The sequence below is a fragment of the Malaya genurostris genome, chromosome 2, assembly GCF_030247185.1.
Source record: "Malaya genurostris strain Urasoe2022 chromosome 2, Malgen_1.1, whole genome shotgun sequence".
In the NCBI taxonomy this organism is placed as follows: Eukaryota; Metazoa; Arthropoda; class Insecta; order Diptera; family Culicidae; genus Malaya; species Malaya genurostris.
Window position 1 is genome coordinate 321,388,508 of NC_080571.1, and position 19,736 is coordinate 321,408,243.

At 37.6% G+C, this 19,736-nt stretch overlaps 2 protein-coding genes across 2 annotated transcripts in view; one reads left to right on the plus strand and one right to left on the minus strand.

Annotated features, from left to right (window-relative positions):
• Positions 1-19,736, plus strand: part of LOC131431287 (angiotensin-converting enzyme) — a 265,227-nt gene that overhangs the window by 171,100 nt on the left and 74,391 nt on the right. The gene's annotated exons all lie outside the window — the stretch shown is intronic.
• Positions 11,853-19,151, minus strand: LOC131431288 (skin secretory protein xP2-like). The gene is made up of 3 exons (XM_058596903.1): positions 19,048-19,151; positions 17,976-18,854; positions 11,853-12,847 (listed from the first exon to the last, which is right to left on the minus strand). Exons 1-3 carry the CDS (start codon positions 19,084-19,086, stop codon positions 12,605-12,607), a joined length of 1,161 nt encoding a protein of 386 aa, XP_058452886.1. The 5' UTR covers positions 19,087-19,151; the 3' UTR covers positions 11,853-12,604.

Here is a 19,736-nt window from a genome sequence, read left to right on the forward strand (position 1 = left end):
TGTAAGCATTCAAATTGGTTCAAATTGGTTGAAAGGTAAATCAGTTATGATAACTAAAATATCAATTAACAAAAATATACATAAAATAATTGTTCCCTGTTTCAGTTTTTATTTTTGATATTACGAAACACATCTCAATACATTTTAAACAGTAGAAGTTATAGATTTTAACTTGCTGGTGATAATTGAAAACTCAAATGAGAACCGCTACCCTCTATTTATCATTATGGTCGGAGAGAGTTTTGGTTTCCGAGTTGATGTTTATGCCCATTCATTCACACTCGCTCACTACCCACAGTGAAGACAATGAAACAGGTAGATTACTCGCCACTACAAACTGAGCAATCAAGCAAAGTGACTAGGTACGGTAATTCAATTGACGATGAATTCTGGGCAGCTTCGGCAACAAATGTAAAATTAATGAGTAAAATGGGATATGCTGACAGTTAACGGCAATAAATTTCATTTTCATCTAAAAATATTCGATTGAAATGAAGTTTTACAGCACTGATTATGAGATTACTTCTTTCTTCCCGCACATTTTCAGAGTTTTTGATAGGAACATCTGTTCCACGCATTAGAGAGGATGCGGACGTTAACTTTTCAGACATTATTTCTTTGTACTATATTTTTTCTTTAGAATACTGACACGAAATATACCTTGATCTGTGAAAATATAAAGTTGAATTAAATTAAACCGTATTACACGATCATAACTATTAACTTATACTGACAGTTTTGCACTAAATATAAGGTATCTGCAGATCAGCAAGAAAAAAAAGTTTCCAGCATTTTATTCGGTGAACGACCTACCAAGTTAACCTCATGTAAAATAAGAGATTTTAAGAGATACGGATATCATCTAAAACCGTAAAGTATTTCTAGTTACTTCGACTTCTTGTGAATGTAAATTCGATTCGAAAATTTTTATACCGGAACAATTAGTAACCGGAAACGAGTAGAGCTCAATAATCAAATATATTCCGTCCAACAGTCCACAATTATAAACAAGTATTCCCGATCTCGCAGTTAGGTCCTGTAATATGTGGGTCCGGGTTTCTCCGGTGAGCGCTAACACAGTTGCCGGAGAACCAACACATCCTTTTCTGCTGAACAACACGGTCAAGGCAAATCACGTTCTGTCCTCAGAGTAACAAAGCACTGCGACGAGGCAGCTGTTTGCCGAGAAATCTAATTCTTCTGATGTTGTTTTCCTTCTGCAACGAGATGACCTTGTCGGTGTGAATGCTAAACTAGATCATTCACGACATGATCGGTAGCACCTCGAACTACGCGGAAGGGGGACAGAAAAGTAACAATCTTGGAGCGAACGCGGATCCACGTTGAACCGCCATCACCGCGTATGAGTACTAAGGCAATTAAATCAGAGATAGACCGCCTCCGAGACCACATCAATTCTTTAAACTTTCAGGTGTTCTGATGTCAGCCGTGATGCGATTCAATCCGGTTAGTTACGTATTCTTCGCCAATATCGGAGGCGTGTAGATTATGCAGAATATGCAGCTGGCTAATCTCTGGCTGCTTCAAAGGGAAGGCCGTTCTCATGCTACCTTTGATTGTTTGTACCAACCTGTTAAGTTGAAAGTGAAAGCTTTGCTGTGAGATTTATTATTCCTACGCTTCAGAGGGACTGAGAAATGGCCCGTACGGGACCTTCTCTCCTTCTATCTCTATCGTAAGCAATCGACGGCAGAACTAGAAAAAAGTTTTTGCTGTTCATTGGATACAAAGCGTTTTGCAAATCGTCTCCTCCAGGGGTATTATAATTTAGCAATTCATTAAAACGATCGCTTTATAAGGACCTTAACGTAATTGACTGTGCAGAGTGGTCATAAAGGTAACGATATTGGACCCGACGGGCTTGTGCCGTGGTAAGACACTTGGCTGAAGTTACGAAAACTGTTTGACTTCTTATAGAATTGAATCGCTGGCCATTTCGGGATAAATTCAAATTTCTCAGGCTCTCGTAAATGTAGTGAATAATGGCAGCTTTTTGTGGCCCCCACACCTAATCTTTAATGTTTCTATTCGTAGACATCATTTTGTTGCCCCTTTGCTACGGAAAAAAGCTTCATAACCAACGTGAACCGCTGTGACAGTCCAGAACAAGTTTTGCCCACCTCGATGTTGGTTAATTTGAACACAGCTGCTGCACCCAACAAGAAATGCAGTCTGGTTTAGATTCGTTGCACTGAAAGGAAAACTTTATTGCAACTATTTGTTTAGCTGTATTGAGCGTTTCCTGGTTGAGAAAACTGTCTTGTCGTCGTTCACGTATGTCATATGAAGTGCTTTATAATATTTTTTGACAGAGAGCTGGGCAATGAGAGTAAACTTGTTATTTTAAGATCATGCGCCTTATTTTGAGAGTGGTGAGTGAAATGCTTCTTAGTTTGTTTACAAGAATAATATGATTCAAAATTCTCGTATGATTGAATTAATCAGAAGTACCATAGTTCTTCTAATTGATTTCCTTTCGAAATTATCAGCCTGAAATTTCAAAACCGGAAGTCAGGACTACACAAAATTAAATGGGAACTGATGGAACCATAAAATTTTGCTATTGAGTCTAAATTTGAAAATTTGATATGAGCTCCTTCTCTGTATCTTTTGACTACTACTTCAGATCTAGCCGAAATGAGTTTGTTTGGTCATTTACTACTAAAATAAGCAAACAAGGGTGAAGCTTGAGTCATTTAATCCAATAATCTGTCAAGGTATACGTGGATGCAGATGAAAAACCTAGGTTTTCATGACAAACAAGACTATAGATACCCAAACGTGCAAGCAGGAGTACCTGATATAGCGTATTCTTCCGTACATTAAAACTCACAATGAAGTGGAGTGGTATCAAAACAATATGGTGGTTTTTTTTTCCGAAAAGAACGTCAATTCATCAAACTACGTTCAAATATATCCAATAAAAAAAAACATTGGGCAATTGTTAAAAGAAAGTGTGGAAAGGTAACTGCGGATGTGATAAAGGAGAAAAGAGCTTCAGGAGTGTCCAAAACATGATGAATGGTATTCGAAGAATAGTTCTAGACTTCATCAAAACCAAAACGGATTTTTTTTCGCTATTTTTCCTTTCAAATGCAATAAATTACCTTAATTTTTAGGTACTCGACATTGTTTTGAGATGTGCCAGTATCTTTACGTCGATATAATGAATATCTATAGCTTTAATTTGCTTACTATTTTCCTGTTTACAATCAATGCCACCGTTAAATCCGTTATTCATGAAATTGATGTTTTTACACTCATCATAATGTGGCTCCAACAAGCTGTGGAACTTCATTTTGTATTCGGAATATCACTAGCAAAATGAAAGGAAATTTGGATTCGATCGAAAAAACAATGTGTTTGTAAAAATCAAACGTTTGTGAGAATCGGTTAAGATATCTATGAGAAATTGAAGTTCTTTTAGCTATAGATGGCACAATAGTATAAAGGGTGATTTTTTTTTGCTGGTGTCTTCTTGGCAACACTGTTTTTGACAGATCACGTGTGAATCGTGTCTTGTATCATTGTCAAACTTGATCAGTTTAAATCATGAATGGGCGTTGGCAAAGTTGGAAGAAGATTCACTTTTTTATCGAAAAATTGTGTTCAGCGACGAAGCTCATTTCTGGTTGAATGGATACGTCAACAAACGCAATTGCCGCATTTGAAGTGAAGACCAGCCAAAAGCATTGAAAGAGCTACAAGTGCATCCTAAAAAAGTTACTGGCCCTTATTACCGGTATCACTACACGGTGAAAACCAAGTGAAGTGACTGTGACCCTTATTATGGGCATCACTTCACGGTGGAAATCAAGTGAAGTGAATGTAGGTCCTTATTGCGAAAGTCGCTTCTGAGACAAAAGTAACTACTTGAATGAACTTGATGTCATTATGAACATCACGCCACCAACATTTTGTTGAAAAAACTAGTTTTTTCCACCACAGTGATCACTTCACTATGCGTGATACCGGTAATAGGTAAAATCAAATGAAGTGACATGTAAGTGAAGTGGATGTGAAAGTAGAGTGAGAACGGTAATGTACCTCTTGGAAAATCGCCCTTTATGTTCTAGCGCGAATAACATAACATGCTTATTTTGGCCAAATTTGCAATTGTAATGCAGAAGCGGACTGTTTCGCCTAAAATCGTAGGACAGAACTAGTCACTTTAGCAAAAGTCAACTAAAAAATCAGTTTCTAATTCCAACAAACTAAGGCTCTTCACATAAAGACCCCCAAACTAACGTCAATGAATTGTTCAGGAAACTGATTTAGACTTGTGTCTTACTTGTAGGGATACAAACGCACTCCCGAAACCAAATGGTACTTTTCAGGACTCCAAAACTACGTCCGGTCTTTTTTCATGGCCCCAAAAATAGTATAAAGAACGATTTATTGTATTTAGTTTGTTTGACGTAAAGCCGCCATAATTATGTTCAGATTTTTGCAATGACTGAGTGGAAACATACACAGATAAAAATATTTTGTGAATTTACATCTATTTTCATGCACTTATTTAGAGCAGGTAATTAAACCTAAAGTTACTTTACAATTCTGTAGATTTCAATAGAATTTAATTGCAAACTAAGCGTTAATTTGAAGATACAGTTATATTCATTGAAAATTCAATGCAATCCAATTCAGTTTTGCATCGATGAAGGTTTTCAATCAAAATCTCGATTCAACCCATGTCTATTACATGTTACTATTGATTTACATGTCGTGTAAATTTCATTATTACTTTCTGTGTATATTGGAGAAGCCAAATGGATGAAAAACTAACATAAAAGATTATTTATTGGAAAAAGATACGCTCAGACACAGGACTCGAACCTGCGTTCTTATGCATTTCGTTACTCTGAACCTTGGTATTAGACACTCTAACACGCAGTCAGACATGGTAATGTTAGAACGTACATCGAACATGGTTCTACATCCTGGCCGTCACCCGACCGATACCATACAACCAAACATCTTCTCTGTCCATCAAACATTAGTCTTCTCGCTTTATACCTATTCTTCCGCTCAAGCACTGAGTAGGAGAGTGTATTTATAATCGCTTGTCACCTTCTCTACTGGTGTCAGCCGCTGGCTGGAAATGACCGTTAAAATGACAGTTCGCAATTTCAAACGCAGTTCGCTCTATGACTCTAGAACCTGAAGTCGGATCTGGATAAAAGTCAGTAGCAATCTATGGGACTATATGACCTTTCTATTGAATCTAAGTTTGTGAAATTTGTGAAAATCGGTCCAACAATCTCTGAAAAAACGAATTTCTGGACTTGCAATATTGAAGAAATTTACCACTAGTCTCAAGGATTCTGATTGCGTATTTTGATTTTCGTTTCTAAATTCTGGAACTGAAAAACGTATCCAGACAAAATCAATAGCGATCTATGAAAATCCTTCAACTTGGATCCAAGTTTGTGAAAATCGCTTCAGTTATCTTTGAGGTGATTTAGTGCTTATTTTATCTGTTGTTGTACACATATCATCCATCATAAAGCCCAATTCGAATAGAATCTAATAGCGTTCTGTAGAACTACAAGACCTTTCATATGAATTTATGTTTGTGGAAATCGTGATCTCTACTAATTGATTGCATAGCCTTTCTAAATGCTAAAAGTAACAGAAAACAATAGCGACACTGTTGGATTGGATTGAATATATAGGACAATCCACGACTCTGGTCAAAATTGATTTGCGACCGAGAGATTCTTGTACATCCAGAATTCATTGAACTGTTGTTTCACTTTCGAAATCAATAATATTGTTAATCGTGACAGCTAACCTTAACGTTCACTGGTATTGTTTACATCAAATGTATCTGTATTATACAGATTTGCCGTCTGATTACTCTTCTATGATTTTGTAGCAGTGAAGTACTGAAAGTTGCATCATTTATTTATGATCATATTCCGAAAATCTTGACCTAGTGCTCCATTTATTTGAATATCCAAATTGATGCCAAGGGGCAAATAACTCTCAACTTTGAATTCTACGTATACTTTTCAGTTGGTTTATCCTTATATGGTGGATGTAGGGTAATGAAATCTTCTATCTACTTAATATATGGCCCTTATTACCGGCATCACTACACGGTGAAGTGAATGTAGGTCCTAATTACCTGAGTCGCTTCAGAGACAAAAGTAATTACTTAAATGAGCTTGTGGTTATTACGAACATCACATCACCAAAATTTTGTTGAAAAAAATGATTTTGTTCACTACAGTGATTACTTCATTGTGTGTGATACTGGTAATAGGAAAAATCAAGTGAAGTGACATGTAAGTGAAGTGAATGTGAAAGTGGAAGTGAGAACGGTAATAAGGGCCTATATTTTCTTTTGAAGTGTATGTAAGACTAGGTCGTTACTGGGGTATATCAACTTGAATTTTCCATCCTGAAAGCAAATGGCTGTGTTCAAATGGTTTCGTAAATTTCGTAAATAATTCTATAGAAATTTCGTTTTATTAGTGAATACAGATTTTTTGCCTTTCTCGTATAGAAAGCTTATGCAATCACTGCGAAACCCCGATTTTGAACCGATGACCATAGGTCCGAGCTTCTTATGCTATCCGATTCAGCTTAACGAGCTCAGTTTTAAGTTTTTTAACGAGTTCAACTTTTAAAAGAATTAAAACTGGTCAATCGGTAGACATTGTCCAGACGGCCAAACAAAAATTATTACGGCTGTTAATTTGTTACTGGTTTCCGAGTCTGGAGGCACCGAAATTAATGGTCAACAGATTAACACATTTTCACAAAACTTAGATTCTAGTGAATAGTCTTATTATCCCTACGGAATTCCTGAGTTTGTCCTGATCTTACTTCCGGCTCCGGAATCGGTCGTCAAATGGTGAGATAACTAAGTCCTCACAAGTTCCTATCTCATGCCTCTATGGTGACAGTTGGTCAATAGAACGGCGTCGACTGGGTGCTATCGCCTTCTGCGTTAGTAGCAGAATGAGAGGGTGCGAAATGGCCATCCTAAAATGCAATATTTATCATAGTATATTGCAACATGTGGTTCTGTTGTTTGTTGCATTATTTGTTATATATTGAATTAAATTATATTACATTGTATTATATATTGTTATTATTATTATTATTATTATTATTATTATTATTATTATTATTATTATTATTATTATTATTATTATTGTTGTTATTATTATTATTAAAAAAAATATTATATTTCCTGCAGTACTGCGACGAAAGAAGAGCATAACTTACACTGCGACATCAACTGTTATACATTGTATCATATCATATTACTTCATATATTATCGTCTTATGTTATATTTTGTTATGTTATATTGTGTAATGTGATATTGTATTGTGCTATATTATGTTATATTATGTTGTATTATATTATATTATATTATATTATGTTATATCAGAGAGAACAGATATCCTTCAGACATTCATGCGTGCAAATCAGAGATGTCTATCTCCTCTGTGTGACGAAGAGCAAGCAACATTTCTCCCCTCGCACTGACAACTTCAACGAGAGCTCTTCTCTTTCACATTTATACACCACTGTTGTGTAAGTGTGCACGCATCATGAGTGCGTTTGTTTATTTCCTTTTACCTCTTCCACTGAATCGCACCAAAGTGCTAGAGCATTAGCTAATAAATTCTCTGAGGAGGATGCAGATACTTTCACAGAGGTGTACACGCCGGTGAGCACTCTGCTGTATGGTTTTCGTAGATGAAGCGTGGACACGCAAAATCAGCAAAATAAAACAATTTATCGTAAAATTTTCGGTTTTCCTTGCAAATTTTTCATAGCAAGGCCAGATCTACTCTCTATTAATTGAAGTTCACAGAAGTGTTCGCTCACAATCACGCGCCAGTGGTCACTTGGGTGTATTTAGACGAGAGCGCGTGTGAGCGATTCATGCGAAGAGAATGTGTTTCACTCGCGCCAGCTGCTTTAACCACAAGCACACACTCAAATGCTATCTATTCGACAATGAGAAGAAGTGCGCTTTCCTCTTTGTGCGGTGCTTCGTTTTCTGGATCCTCGGTGTGGCAAAAATCTGACTCTAGCGTGTATCTCTCTGGTGAAATGCCATCTCTGGTGCAAAGTCGTGTGCAACGGTGATTTTTAACGGATTTTTACATGTATGCTTTACACAGCTTTTTAAAAAGGTTGTACTAGCTTGGATGTCTGTTCTCTGTAGTTATATTATATTATATTATGTTATATTGTATTGTATTATTTTAAATTTTGTTACATTGTATTGTATGATATTATATTATATTATATTAATTTTTATTATATTATATTATATTGTATTTTGCTCAATTATATCGACAACGGGGAGGGGCAGGGAGTGCATCAGGGTATCTTACAAGTGAATGACTGGATGACGGAGTGGATTTCCAACCTGAATCACGTGGGGGAAGCTTTGTGTTTCTCCCAGAAGGTCTGAAATGAGTAAGACGCACCATTCTAACAAACAAACCATCAGGCGGGCTTAAGCTGGTATAGCGAAATTCTTAATATCGTAATTGCAATTGATTTAAATGAAGACCAATGAAAGATGATAGCGTTAACGCCCGTCTTTTGATCTACAATTGTACTTCTCGAAGAAAGATTGATTCACAAACTTCACAAAGGAGTTTCCAAGAAATTTTTTTGACTTTATTGGCTATTAAGCATCAAAGCATTCGCATAGGTGATTCGCCACATTGTTTTAGTTCGTGTGCTGTCCGACCTCGCTACCACTCGTTCGGACTTAACCAAAGCAAAGAAACCTATCTTCGTGTAGACCGAACAAACGAGGTGGTTACAGGTTTGTACTCAAGAGGCCGCCGTTTCCGATGGCGGGTCGGTGGTCAACTCAGCTGGCGGCTTTGTGTCGGCCATCACAATAAAACAAAAAAAATAATATCATAATGAATTCGAGATTACCCTTTCGGCGAAATGACCTTTACGGAGAAACGACTTTGGGTAAAATGCCTTTCGACGAAATGACCCACTCCCGTTTACGCCCAAAAAAACTTTCGTGTTTTGATTCATAAGCACTTTTTTAAGAATTTAACTGTAATATTTATGATAGTACACCCAAATCTCCCTTTACAAATACTTTTTATACGTTACCTCTTTTTACGTAACTATTTTTACGAATTAAATCCCAAATAACGTAAACTTTTTTTACGAACCTACTTCGTAAAAAGAGGTTTTTTCATACATCGAAAGCTATTTCCGACCTTTACAATATGGGTATTTTTGGAAAGTATTTAATAAACAGATGCCGCAAAACTATGTTTGGTGTCGTCTCGAATTCGAATATAACATCCTCCGGTTTATCGATATGCCTTAAAAACCCTTGAAACAAAGAAATTTCCGAAACATATTGGATACCAATTAACGATGTTTGAACTCGTTTCAAAATTCAACGAGGTGACTTCCTGTATAGTGTTTTAAAGGAATACCAAGTTCAAGGAATACGGGAAAAACTATCAAAAAAATACGAATAAACCGTAAGTCACTGTTTTGCGTTTAAGAACCACATCGAATATCGTTTTCCGACGAATTCTTTTAAATCTCGTTCCGAAAGTATCCATAGATTTTAAGAAATATCAACAAACCGGAAGTCAGCCATCTTGGATTTAAGAACCACCTCAAACATCGTTTTCTGATATCTACTCATCAATCCCGTTCCGAAAATATCCATATTGTAAGGGGTTTCAAGGAATATCAACAAACCGGAAGTCGCCATCTTGAATTTCAGTACTACCTCAAACATCGTTTTCCGACATCTACTCATCAATTCCGTTCCGAAGATCCCCATTTTGTTAGGGGATTTAAACAATCTCAATAAACCGGAAGCCGCCATGTTAGATTTTGAAACGAGGCCAAACATCATTTTCTTGCACTTACTCTTCACATCCGTTTCGACAATAGCCATATGATGCGCAGTTCCATAGCCATATGATTTCCGGTTTCATTACACAATTTTTTTTACGAAGTAAATTCCAATAACGTAAACTTTTTTTACGAACCAAATCCCAAATAACGTAAACTTTTTTTACGAACTACTTTTTTTTACGAACCCCCGTTTAGTTCGTAAATGGAGGTTTCGGTGTATGAGTGATCCGAGAAAGGCTACATTATATCGCTAGGTAGATTAATACAAGTTTTCTTTCAAGTAATACACCCGCCCATACTTGCATATCAGTCCCATATGGAAAATCGGCATTTCGAGAAAAAGGCGATCAAAATTTTATTTTCGAATTTTTTGATTTATGGTGCATTAGGTAGCTAAATCATGGTATTATTACATGAAATATCGGTAATACACCTTTGCTATTCCAATGTTACAACAAATTAAATTATTGAAATTTGCGCTGAATGGGACTGATATGCGGGTACTTTGCAATATGGGACAGACATGGGTTGATATTTTTTTCACATTTTACTGAACAAACTCTCAACTTCTATAGCAATTTCTGGAAGTATATTGAGGATAGATTTCATTACTCAAGCTAACTCAAAATTGGCGAAAATCGATATGGGACTGATATGCGAGTATGGGCAGTACAGGTTTTCAATTGAATAATCTGGCATCTCTGGTTAACATGGACGCAAGAAAACTGGCTTCAACATAATGTAAAGTCATGCAGTATTATCAGATAGGGAAACCTAATTTGGATCTTATATACCTATTAATTTCTGACAGTTGGCTAGTTTTGTTTACATGGTTTGACTTATGTTGATCTAAGTCGCCTGACGTTATTGTAAACTGTACCAGTGAACTGTCAAAGAAGGTAACTGTAACAATAAAGCGTCCAACAGGCTCTTTTTGCTTTTCTTATGTTTTTAATTTTTGTACCAGTCGCTCAGCTCATTGTCTATTAAACTTTGTATTCAACAGCCTCTGACTCTACTCATCTATGTATTAGAAAAAAGCTGTTCAATGAATTCGTTTACCACGAGAGTTACGAGAACTATTTCGCTTTCGATTGCATCGAATCGACCTTCCCACGGATGAAGCGCCAACCAGCAGCTGCCATCCAATTAGGCCATTTCAAAGAGGCCATGTCGGCCAGAATTCAAAATGGTGTGCTTTTTTATATGGCAATTTTCATTGAAACCAATCTTAATTGCTGCCGATGCCGCAGCAAAGATGTCATCCACGCTGCTACAGCATACCCACAAAATGTTGCGTGTTCGTTGTGACCTTTGAGAACTTACTGGTGGCCACCAACTTGCTCAGAGCATAAATAATTGAAAATATAATGAGACCGATGGAAAAAAATGAAAATCTCATATATTGGCGGCTGCTGATTACAATTGAATACTGCGATGTTATGGTTATGTGAACGTAAAGTTGGGGAGGTTGGTGGTATGGAAGAAGACAATCGAATAGTTCACTTGTTTGGACTAGCAATATCTTCTACGGTTCACAGCTCAGAACAAAAGAAGAACCCCATCTACGCTGCTGGGGCGGTTCGAGTGAGACGCGCGCGCCTGCGGTCCAAAGGAAGTAGCGTGTTCGCTGCCACAGCTCGGCTCGATTGTTGTGCAAGATTTATGGGTCGCTTCTTGAGACTACACACCCCCGTCCGAACGTTTGATTTGTGTTACTTGGGAGTACATAAACCGGCCTACACCGGGCTGTTGTGTCAACCAGGCGACTGGATTCAGTGAAGCTTTTAGCGTGACACCGCTTGTACGGGACAATAAAAACTGACTGACTGACGGACTGACGGACCGAAGGCACATGCTTTGTGTTCGAACTGTCAAACCGACGGTCAGCCCTATCGAGAATGCTGTCTAAGTGATCATCCAAATTGTTAAGTATCGCAGCGAATTCTGTTTCAAATTTTTCTTTATTTTGACCTCTTATTTACATATAAAATACAATAATAAATTCTTACAGCTCTTTTTCCGCTTCTGCAGCAGCATTCACGAATTGTTCCTGCTTCACTTTTTTTTACAAATATAGTAAAATCACATTTCAGTTGTACACACTAATAAAATAAACAACGTCGTACGGGCTGTCAGCTTGCACATGTTGGATGACATAATTTAACCGATCAGGGAACATTCGAAGGGAGGTGGGATTTCGACATTGTTGTGGGTTTACTCTGTCTGTTCCACTATCGGTTGATGGTGCATTCGATGAAGGAAAAAGAAGAAGAAGAAGAAGAAAAAAATGGTAACTTTCAGTTTTACGTCTTGCTGGTGGTTTTTTGTGCTGCCCGTAGTTTTCTCCGTTCGGTTTGGGTTGATTTACTTATTTTTTGTTTTGGTCCCGTTGCATGTCCGTTCGTCCCGCGCACTCTCCACATCACAGCCGCGAGCGGAATTGATAATCACTAAACGTAGTTACGAAGTTACGAATACTTGCCGGCCGATAGCTATTCAAAATGTGTATAGAAATAAGCACGCGGCAGAATAAAGGATGCTTTTAAATATAAGGTAACAAATTTCTGCCTAATGGTGATGGGTGATGACGTTTGTACGTGCGAATCTTGCTGTCTGGTTATCATCTATCCTACTAGTTACGTTTCGGTTGTGTGTCAGGCTATTTTACTGGCATGTTCGAACCAATAAATATGCCTAATGATGGTAGCTGTAGTCGTGGCCGTAACCGCTGAAGCTAGTGTAGCTCGTATCGTAATCGTGCTGAAGTGGCGCATGGTGGTAGTGAGAGGAAACCGGGACTGCAACCGGAACCTTCACCGGGACTGGAACCGGAACGGGCTTTTCTACCGGAACGTGCTTCTCAACGGTCACCGGGTATGGACGGTCGATGGGGACCTTCACCGGGTACGGGACAGGTTTCTCGACGGTGTAAGGAATCTGCGGGAGATACAAGAGGTGTTTGTGTTTTTATGATTTTGGTTTAAAGTTGATCACCAAACGGATTCGATGTTGCTGGTAGGCAATGGTTAATTGGTTCACTTTCCCATTTATTTTTATTGCGCGAAACTGTACTCATATTGTTTATATGTTGTTTGAAAATGAACAAATACCAGCCACATATTAATTTTTAACCTATACAGAATATCCTGACGAATAACGAATACCGTTAAACGGTTACTACTTCGAACGAAATTCGGTTTGGTGTTTTCCAAACTTGCAGAATATGACATTATACATTCTGGTTGGTGGTTTAATGCATAGTCTTACAAGCCAGTTGTCGTAGGTTCGGGCCTCGACCTGTAAGGATTCTTAGTGTCAGTAGGATCGTAGTCCTAGCCATGCAATGATTATGTGTGCTATGAATCATCTGAGAAGTCTATTGAAACAGAAAGGTCAAATTCCACAAAAGAAATGTAATGCCAAGTCTTTCGCAAGCGGCAAGAGATTTTTTAATCTCTGGAAGTGTTTTTATATTTCCAAAACTACATTGGTTTTATTCCCCTCCCAAATCACCCCTTACAATCCCCCCCTACCCAAATCCCCACCAATTGATGCAAACCCGGCAATAAGACAACAATTAGGTTAAAACCGGGTCTAAATGAATCTTTTAAACTAAACTACATTGGTTGTCCGATATATTTTTGGGTTAAACAAAACAGATAAATATTCTAAAAATCATTGTGTGAATATTGTTTAAAATCTAGAAAAAAATTGATGTATTGCTTGTGGGGTATGGATCAAGGTCGTTTGGATTTAATATTGATTTAAAATAAAGACAAATGAAAGATGATAGCATTAACGCCTGTTTTGTTGACGTACAATTGTACTTCTTGAATAAAGATTGATTCATCAACCTCAGAACGAAGTTGCCAAGAAAACTTGTTGACTATTAGCTACTAAGCATCACAGAAATTGCATAGGTGTATCTACCAGGTAAATGTATGTGATATTTTCCGTTTATTAAGTGAAAATAAAAAAAATATCTAATGCGGCTACGCCACATCGTTTTGGTTCATGTGCTGTCCGACCTCGCTACTGCTCGTTCGGACATATCTAAAGCAAAGAAACCTAGCTTTGAGTAGACCGGCGGCCGACTTAGCTGGCAGTCGGCGGCCGACTCAGTTGGCTTTGTGCCGCCGAGCCATCTTGGCTTCGGTTATGTGGCTGCGCCACATCATTTATACAGGAGACATAACATACAGAAGACATGACCCTTTCGGCGAAACGACTTTCGGTGAAATGGTATTCGGCAAAACGACTTTCGGCGAAATGACCCGCTCCCAAACCAAACAGGTAAATAATCTTAAAATCATTGTGTGTGAATGTTATTTGAGGAAATTAAATAAATGAACGGTTCACATGAATATTGGTTCAAAAGGGTCTCAATTTGCCAAGTGGTTCACAATTCCCCATAATTTTTCAAAATAACAAAATCGACTGTTTCCTTATAATCCGTATAATTTTGAAATGAATTCGTATAGTCAAATTCTTCAGATCCCAAAACGTGTCATTTTACTTCTACTTCTACTTCTACTGAATTTAAAGTGTGGTTCGATTTTTCCCCAAAATTACATTCGTGTCGAGAAAAAAAATAAAAAAAGTAGGTTTTATAATGTAAGACAAAATTAGATTATGTGAATACAAATAAAACTAGCTCCATTTTTTCACACTTTTGAATATCGAAAATTGCTCTTGTTAGGTGCTTGATTGTGTGAATTGTTCAAACTTTCAAATCTTTACTTATAACGATGCACCTAGATTGAAATACAACTCATTCACAACAAACAAATTCTATCGTACAAATAAATGAAACAGAGTAAAAATGCTACAAAATGCCCAAATTAATGCTACCATTTTAATAGAAGCAAAAATCAAAAATCGTTCTTCGGAAGGTTTGAGGTTCTTAAAAGAATTAAATAGAAACCAAAACTAAGAACAAAAAGCTGTTGACTAATGTTGTTTCTCAGTCCCAAATCACTAGGCAAACGATTTAATTCTTAAATTGTCCAACGTTTCGGTTTTCCTTTTTCAGAGGAAACTGTAAAGTTGTGTTTTTATTATTGTTAAAAAGTAGTTACAAAAAGTTACATAGATACAAGAAAAACAAACATATTTTAAACTCACTTTAGTCAATTCGTTTTTGTCGACTATTTTAAACGTTTCTCACTAAGCACACATGCAACAACATTTGGTTCACCAAATTTCTACTGACCGTTGTGAAGCAAGCATACACCCAGATAGTTTGCGACTGTTATAGACTACCAAATGCAAATATCCACGAAGCAATTAAAGCCATTTAAAATATGTTTGTATTTCTTGTATCTATGTAACTTTTTATACCTACTTTTTAACAATTATAAAAACACAACTTTACAGTTTCCCTTGAAAAAGGCCATCAAAAACGGCCGAAACGTCGGGCAATTTAAGAATTAAATCTTGTGCCTAGTGATTTGGGACTGAGAAAGCCGTTAATACTTATATAAAGTCATCTCCCATTCGTTAGAACCATCACACATAGCCTCAATATTGTTGAACAGAATTGTCACAGATTCGGTAACAATCAAATTTTCCAAATGGTCCTCTCGCTTACATCTAGCAAAAAAAATAAACAAACGACTGCAAAATTATGCATGGTACAAATTGAATCAATAAGGCTGACTAACAAGAATAAAAAACACCAATTTACCTATTTCATCGGAAGAAAATAAAGCAGTTAGTTTTTTGGGATAAATTTGCTGGTTCTAAAACGAGCCGATAATTCAAATCACTTTAATGTTTAATATTATTTATGAGATATCAGAAGACTTTTAAAGAAACTTTTCGTTAAATTTCTCATTTAGCAAGCCTTTCTCACCTGTAGAAAACAAAGTAAAATTTTCGTTACAACAGAAGATTTTCTTAACAAAAGAGAAGTTTATACAGCTGAATGCTTCCAACAATGTTTTTTGTCGTTTTCGGAGCAACACAATGCAAAATCAATATTTTAATCGAATTTAGCTTCATGCCAAAAGTATTCTGGAATGGCATAAGGCTAGACCATAGCATGTTTCCTCATGAATGGATATGGATCTGAATGAATGGATCTGCCGAACTACACTGAATTAGATCTAAGCGAAACCACTTAGATGAAACGGGAACTCAGAAAGACCATGGACGCAAATGAAATTATAAGGGAGTAACCACGATCGTTTTCAAATTTTGAACTTCATTTCTGTACATACTGGAATTTTTGAAATTTCCTAGAGATTTTCATTTTAATAAGTTGGCTGATTTTTATCGCTAAAAATCACGTTTCCCTTCAAAGAGTTCCAAAAATGTGATAAATTGAATTTCGAAGAACTCTCCCTCCGTTACCGGGGGAAAACTATTATCTAACTAATAAACATTGATTTTTTTTGTTTTCAGCAAAAAAAATTCATTTTTTTCTAAAAATTACGTTATACCCCCTCAAATAACAAAAAAAAAATCTTACAAGTATCAATATAAGATTCAGCTTTGATATAGTTCTGAGAGAATCAGTATACGACAGTTTTAATAATTATATGCCAAAAGCTGCATGTACAACTTTATATTAAATATCCAATAGTTGTATGAGCTAAAAAACGACTTGTTTCAAGAAGCTCAGTTGTCTTTTTTAATCTAAATTCTTAACCACAATATTTTATACTATTTAAATTTACCCTATGTTTACTGAAAAAAAACCTTGTTTGGCCAGCGTTTTGTTCCTGTGGGTTACAAGTTCTGGCTTTCGTTACAATTGATAACATCAACGGCAACGATATCTATCGGCAAGAATCTATCAGAAAACGAACATTGCATACAAATTCATTCAACCACGTTTCAAACGTTTCCAAGAAATGTAATCCATCAAACAGTCCTCAACTGCGTTTGACCTAGTCCTACTGGTCAATTGTACCGAGAAATCTTCACGAAATTTGGTGAAAGAAATCTAAGAGGATTGCAGCTACGATAAAGATTACGATTCGCATAGGCTTGACCTTCTATTTCGACAGACCTTTTATGTAAATCTTAGTGAACAGAACAATGGTATTGTATTGTACTGATGATCACGGATCCTACTGATTCGAAGCATCCATTTACAAACGTACGCCTTCTGGTGTATAAGACCAGAACCTTGTCCTGCTATTTCTTGAACCCAGATCAAAATAATATACATTTTGTTCTCATTTTGAGTAACGCTTCGGAATCTATTCGGGTCCGAGGAGTATATGAGTTGAATCTGCGGAATCATATTTCCATGCTAGTTATCATACGGTTCGCGAAAAATAAGAATGTATTTTTCGAAAATTATTTAAAAATCCTAATTTTGAATTCTTATGAAACCAGACTTCTATTCATATCTGCTTGCTAACATGTAAACAAATTCAATCCTATTTGTCAGTAGTCTAACTAAAGAACTAAAGCAGTGATCGAAGTACGGTAACGTGTCAAGTCACCTTATATCATTGTCAGAAAAATTGTAAGGCCGAACCGATGACAGACCAACTAAAGCAAATAGCGTACAATATAAGGGCGCATTTCAGTATTTATCGCGAAACTGATGAATGATACATTGACATTACCGAGCTCGTTTTCTTAGAAGCAATATTATAATGTTCACTAATATTATAAAGTGAACTCCAAATAACGAGATATTTTTTCAAAGAGTTGATATGGTTCGTGCTTGAGGTACTCAGTAGATAATATAGACTACCTGAAACCAGAAACAACCTGTCTACATTACTGGGGACTGGGAAAATAATTTAATTGTTATATTAAAAGTTAAAATAGCGATCCGATTCCCTATCAGAAAGGATTAGTAAGAAAAGTTTCCGTTTTTTTAGTTTTTGTAACGAATCAATATAAAAAATTATTCAATTTATCCCATTCCTTGTGTACAAAAAAAAACATTTACGAGGAATTCCATTATAATCAAATATTCCACGAATTCCACAAAACTCAACACTCAGTTGACAATATGAAATTCATATTCATTAAGATCGGATCATTTGGACATTTTAAACCGCAAAACATCGAATCTTCCAACTCACTACCGAACACTTACATGCTTCTCCACGTAGTAGGGCTGCGGAACGGCAACCTTAACCGGATACGGCACTGGTTTTTCAACCGGCACCGGGTAAGGGCGATCGACGGGTACCTTCACTGGGACTGGATAGGGTTTCTCGACGGTATATGGAACGGGTCTCTCCACCTCGACCGGGTAGGGTGCGGGGACATGGACTGGATAGGGGCGATCTACCGGGACCTTTACTTCAACTGGCACTTTTTTCTCGACTGTGTACGGTACTGGCACAGGAACCTCAACCTTAACCGGAACCGGAACATGCTTGGTAACTTCGTAGGGTTGTGGAACCGGAACCTTCACTGGGTAGGGAACATGCTTCTCCACAGGATACGGTTGAGGTACCAAAACCTTGACGGGATAGGGACGATCAACTGGCACATGCACTGGGTATGGGACCTTCTTCTCGACCGGATACGGAGCTGGCACATGAACTGGGACTTTAACGTATTCCTTGACGTGCACTGGAACGTGCTTCACAACCTCATATGGCTGCGGAATTGGAACTTTCACTGGGTATGGGACATGCTTTTCAACGGTATAAGGAACATGTTTTTCCACAGTGTATGGCACAGGCACTCCTTTCAGAAGAGTGATGGTCTTGGTCACATCCGTATGTCCTCCCAGCAGATATCCTCCATGCCCGTACCCATGGACTGGAGCCGAATGGTAAGCTCCTCCCAAATGTCCATGTCCACCAATGTATCCTACGTCCAGTCCGTTGATACCGTAGCCATAGCCGAGATTCAGCAGACCACGTTTGTCCAACTTTTTCTCCAAAGGCACTGCATTTGCATTTGACTTCTTTTGATCTGATTCAGCGTAAGCTGAAGCCAACAAAAGTGCTGACAGGCATATCTGCAGAAGATAGACAGAAACACAATCATTAACACCAATTCCAATCACACGTTTTGGTTTTTGTTAGCAAAAACTGTTCACTAATGTTTTAAAAGTCCATTCAAGATATTAAATTTAAAACACTTAAAGCACTTATGGTCTCGTGGTTTTTTTTTCTGATTTGTATTAATATTAACAACAAAACTCCACTCACATATAACTTCATTGCGATACCGCTTATTCTTATTCGCATCGGTTCCAGACAATGAACTGGATGCTGATTTGTACTAACCTGCCGCTTTTATACTACTAAAAAAACTACAAAATTCACTTTCGTTACATTCTGGGGTAGCTGCGAGAAAACTCCACGCGGGGTGCGCACTCTGCGAAGGTTTCTCTCTTACTCGCATCATCCAACATCAGCATAACAACTCTCCGAACCGTGAACTGAAAACTCCCGGGCAACCCTTATGCTCTTGAGACGGTTTGTCACCGCGATCATCATCCCCCTTTCGAGTCGAGTGCGAGAGATCAAAGCTCTCCGAGCATGCTCACGGCGCGCGCCGGTTTCTGCACTCCTCTTTCAGAGGACACCAAAAGGCCACAAATACCAACGAAGGCGCTGGCAAAGCCGCTGAAGGCGGCTCGCGTGCGCAGTTGTTTACAACCAGAGAAGCAATGGAATCGGTAAAGATTTTCCTCCGCTCCCAGAGATGGCTGGTTGTTAACAGTTTTGCCGCGACGCGATATGACGCGTGCACACGACGACGACGACGACCGCTACAAACCACCCACCCACCTACCAATAATCTGCTTTGTGCGGCCGAAAGCAGTGCTTTTGAGGGGGTTGTTTGTGAGAAAAAAAAAATGCGCGGCTTTTTGCTTTGAGAAGTTGGTGTTTGG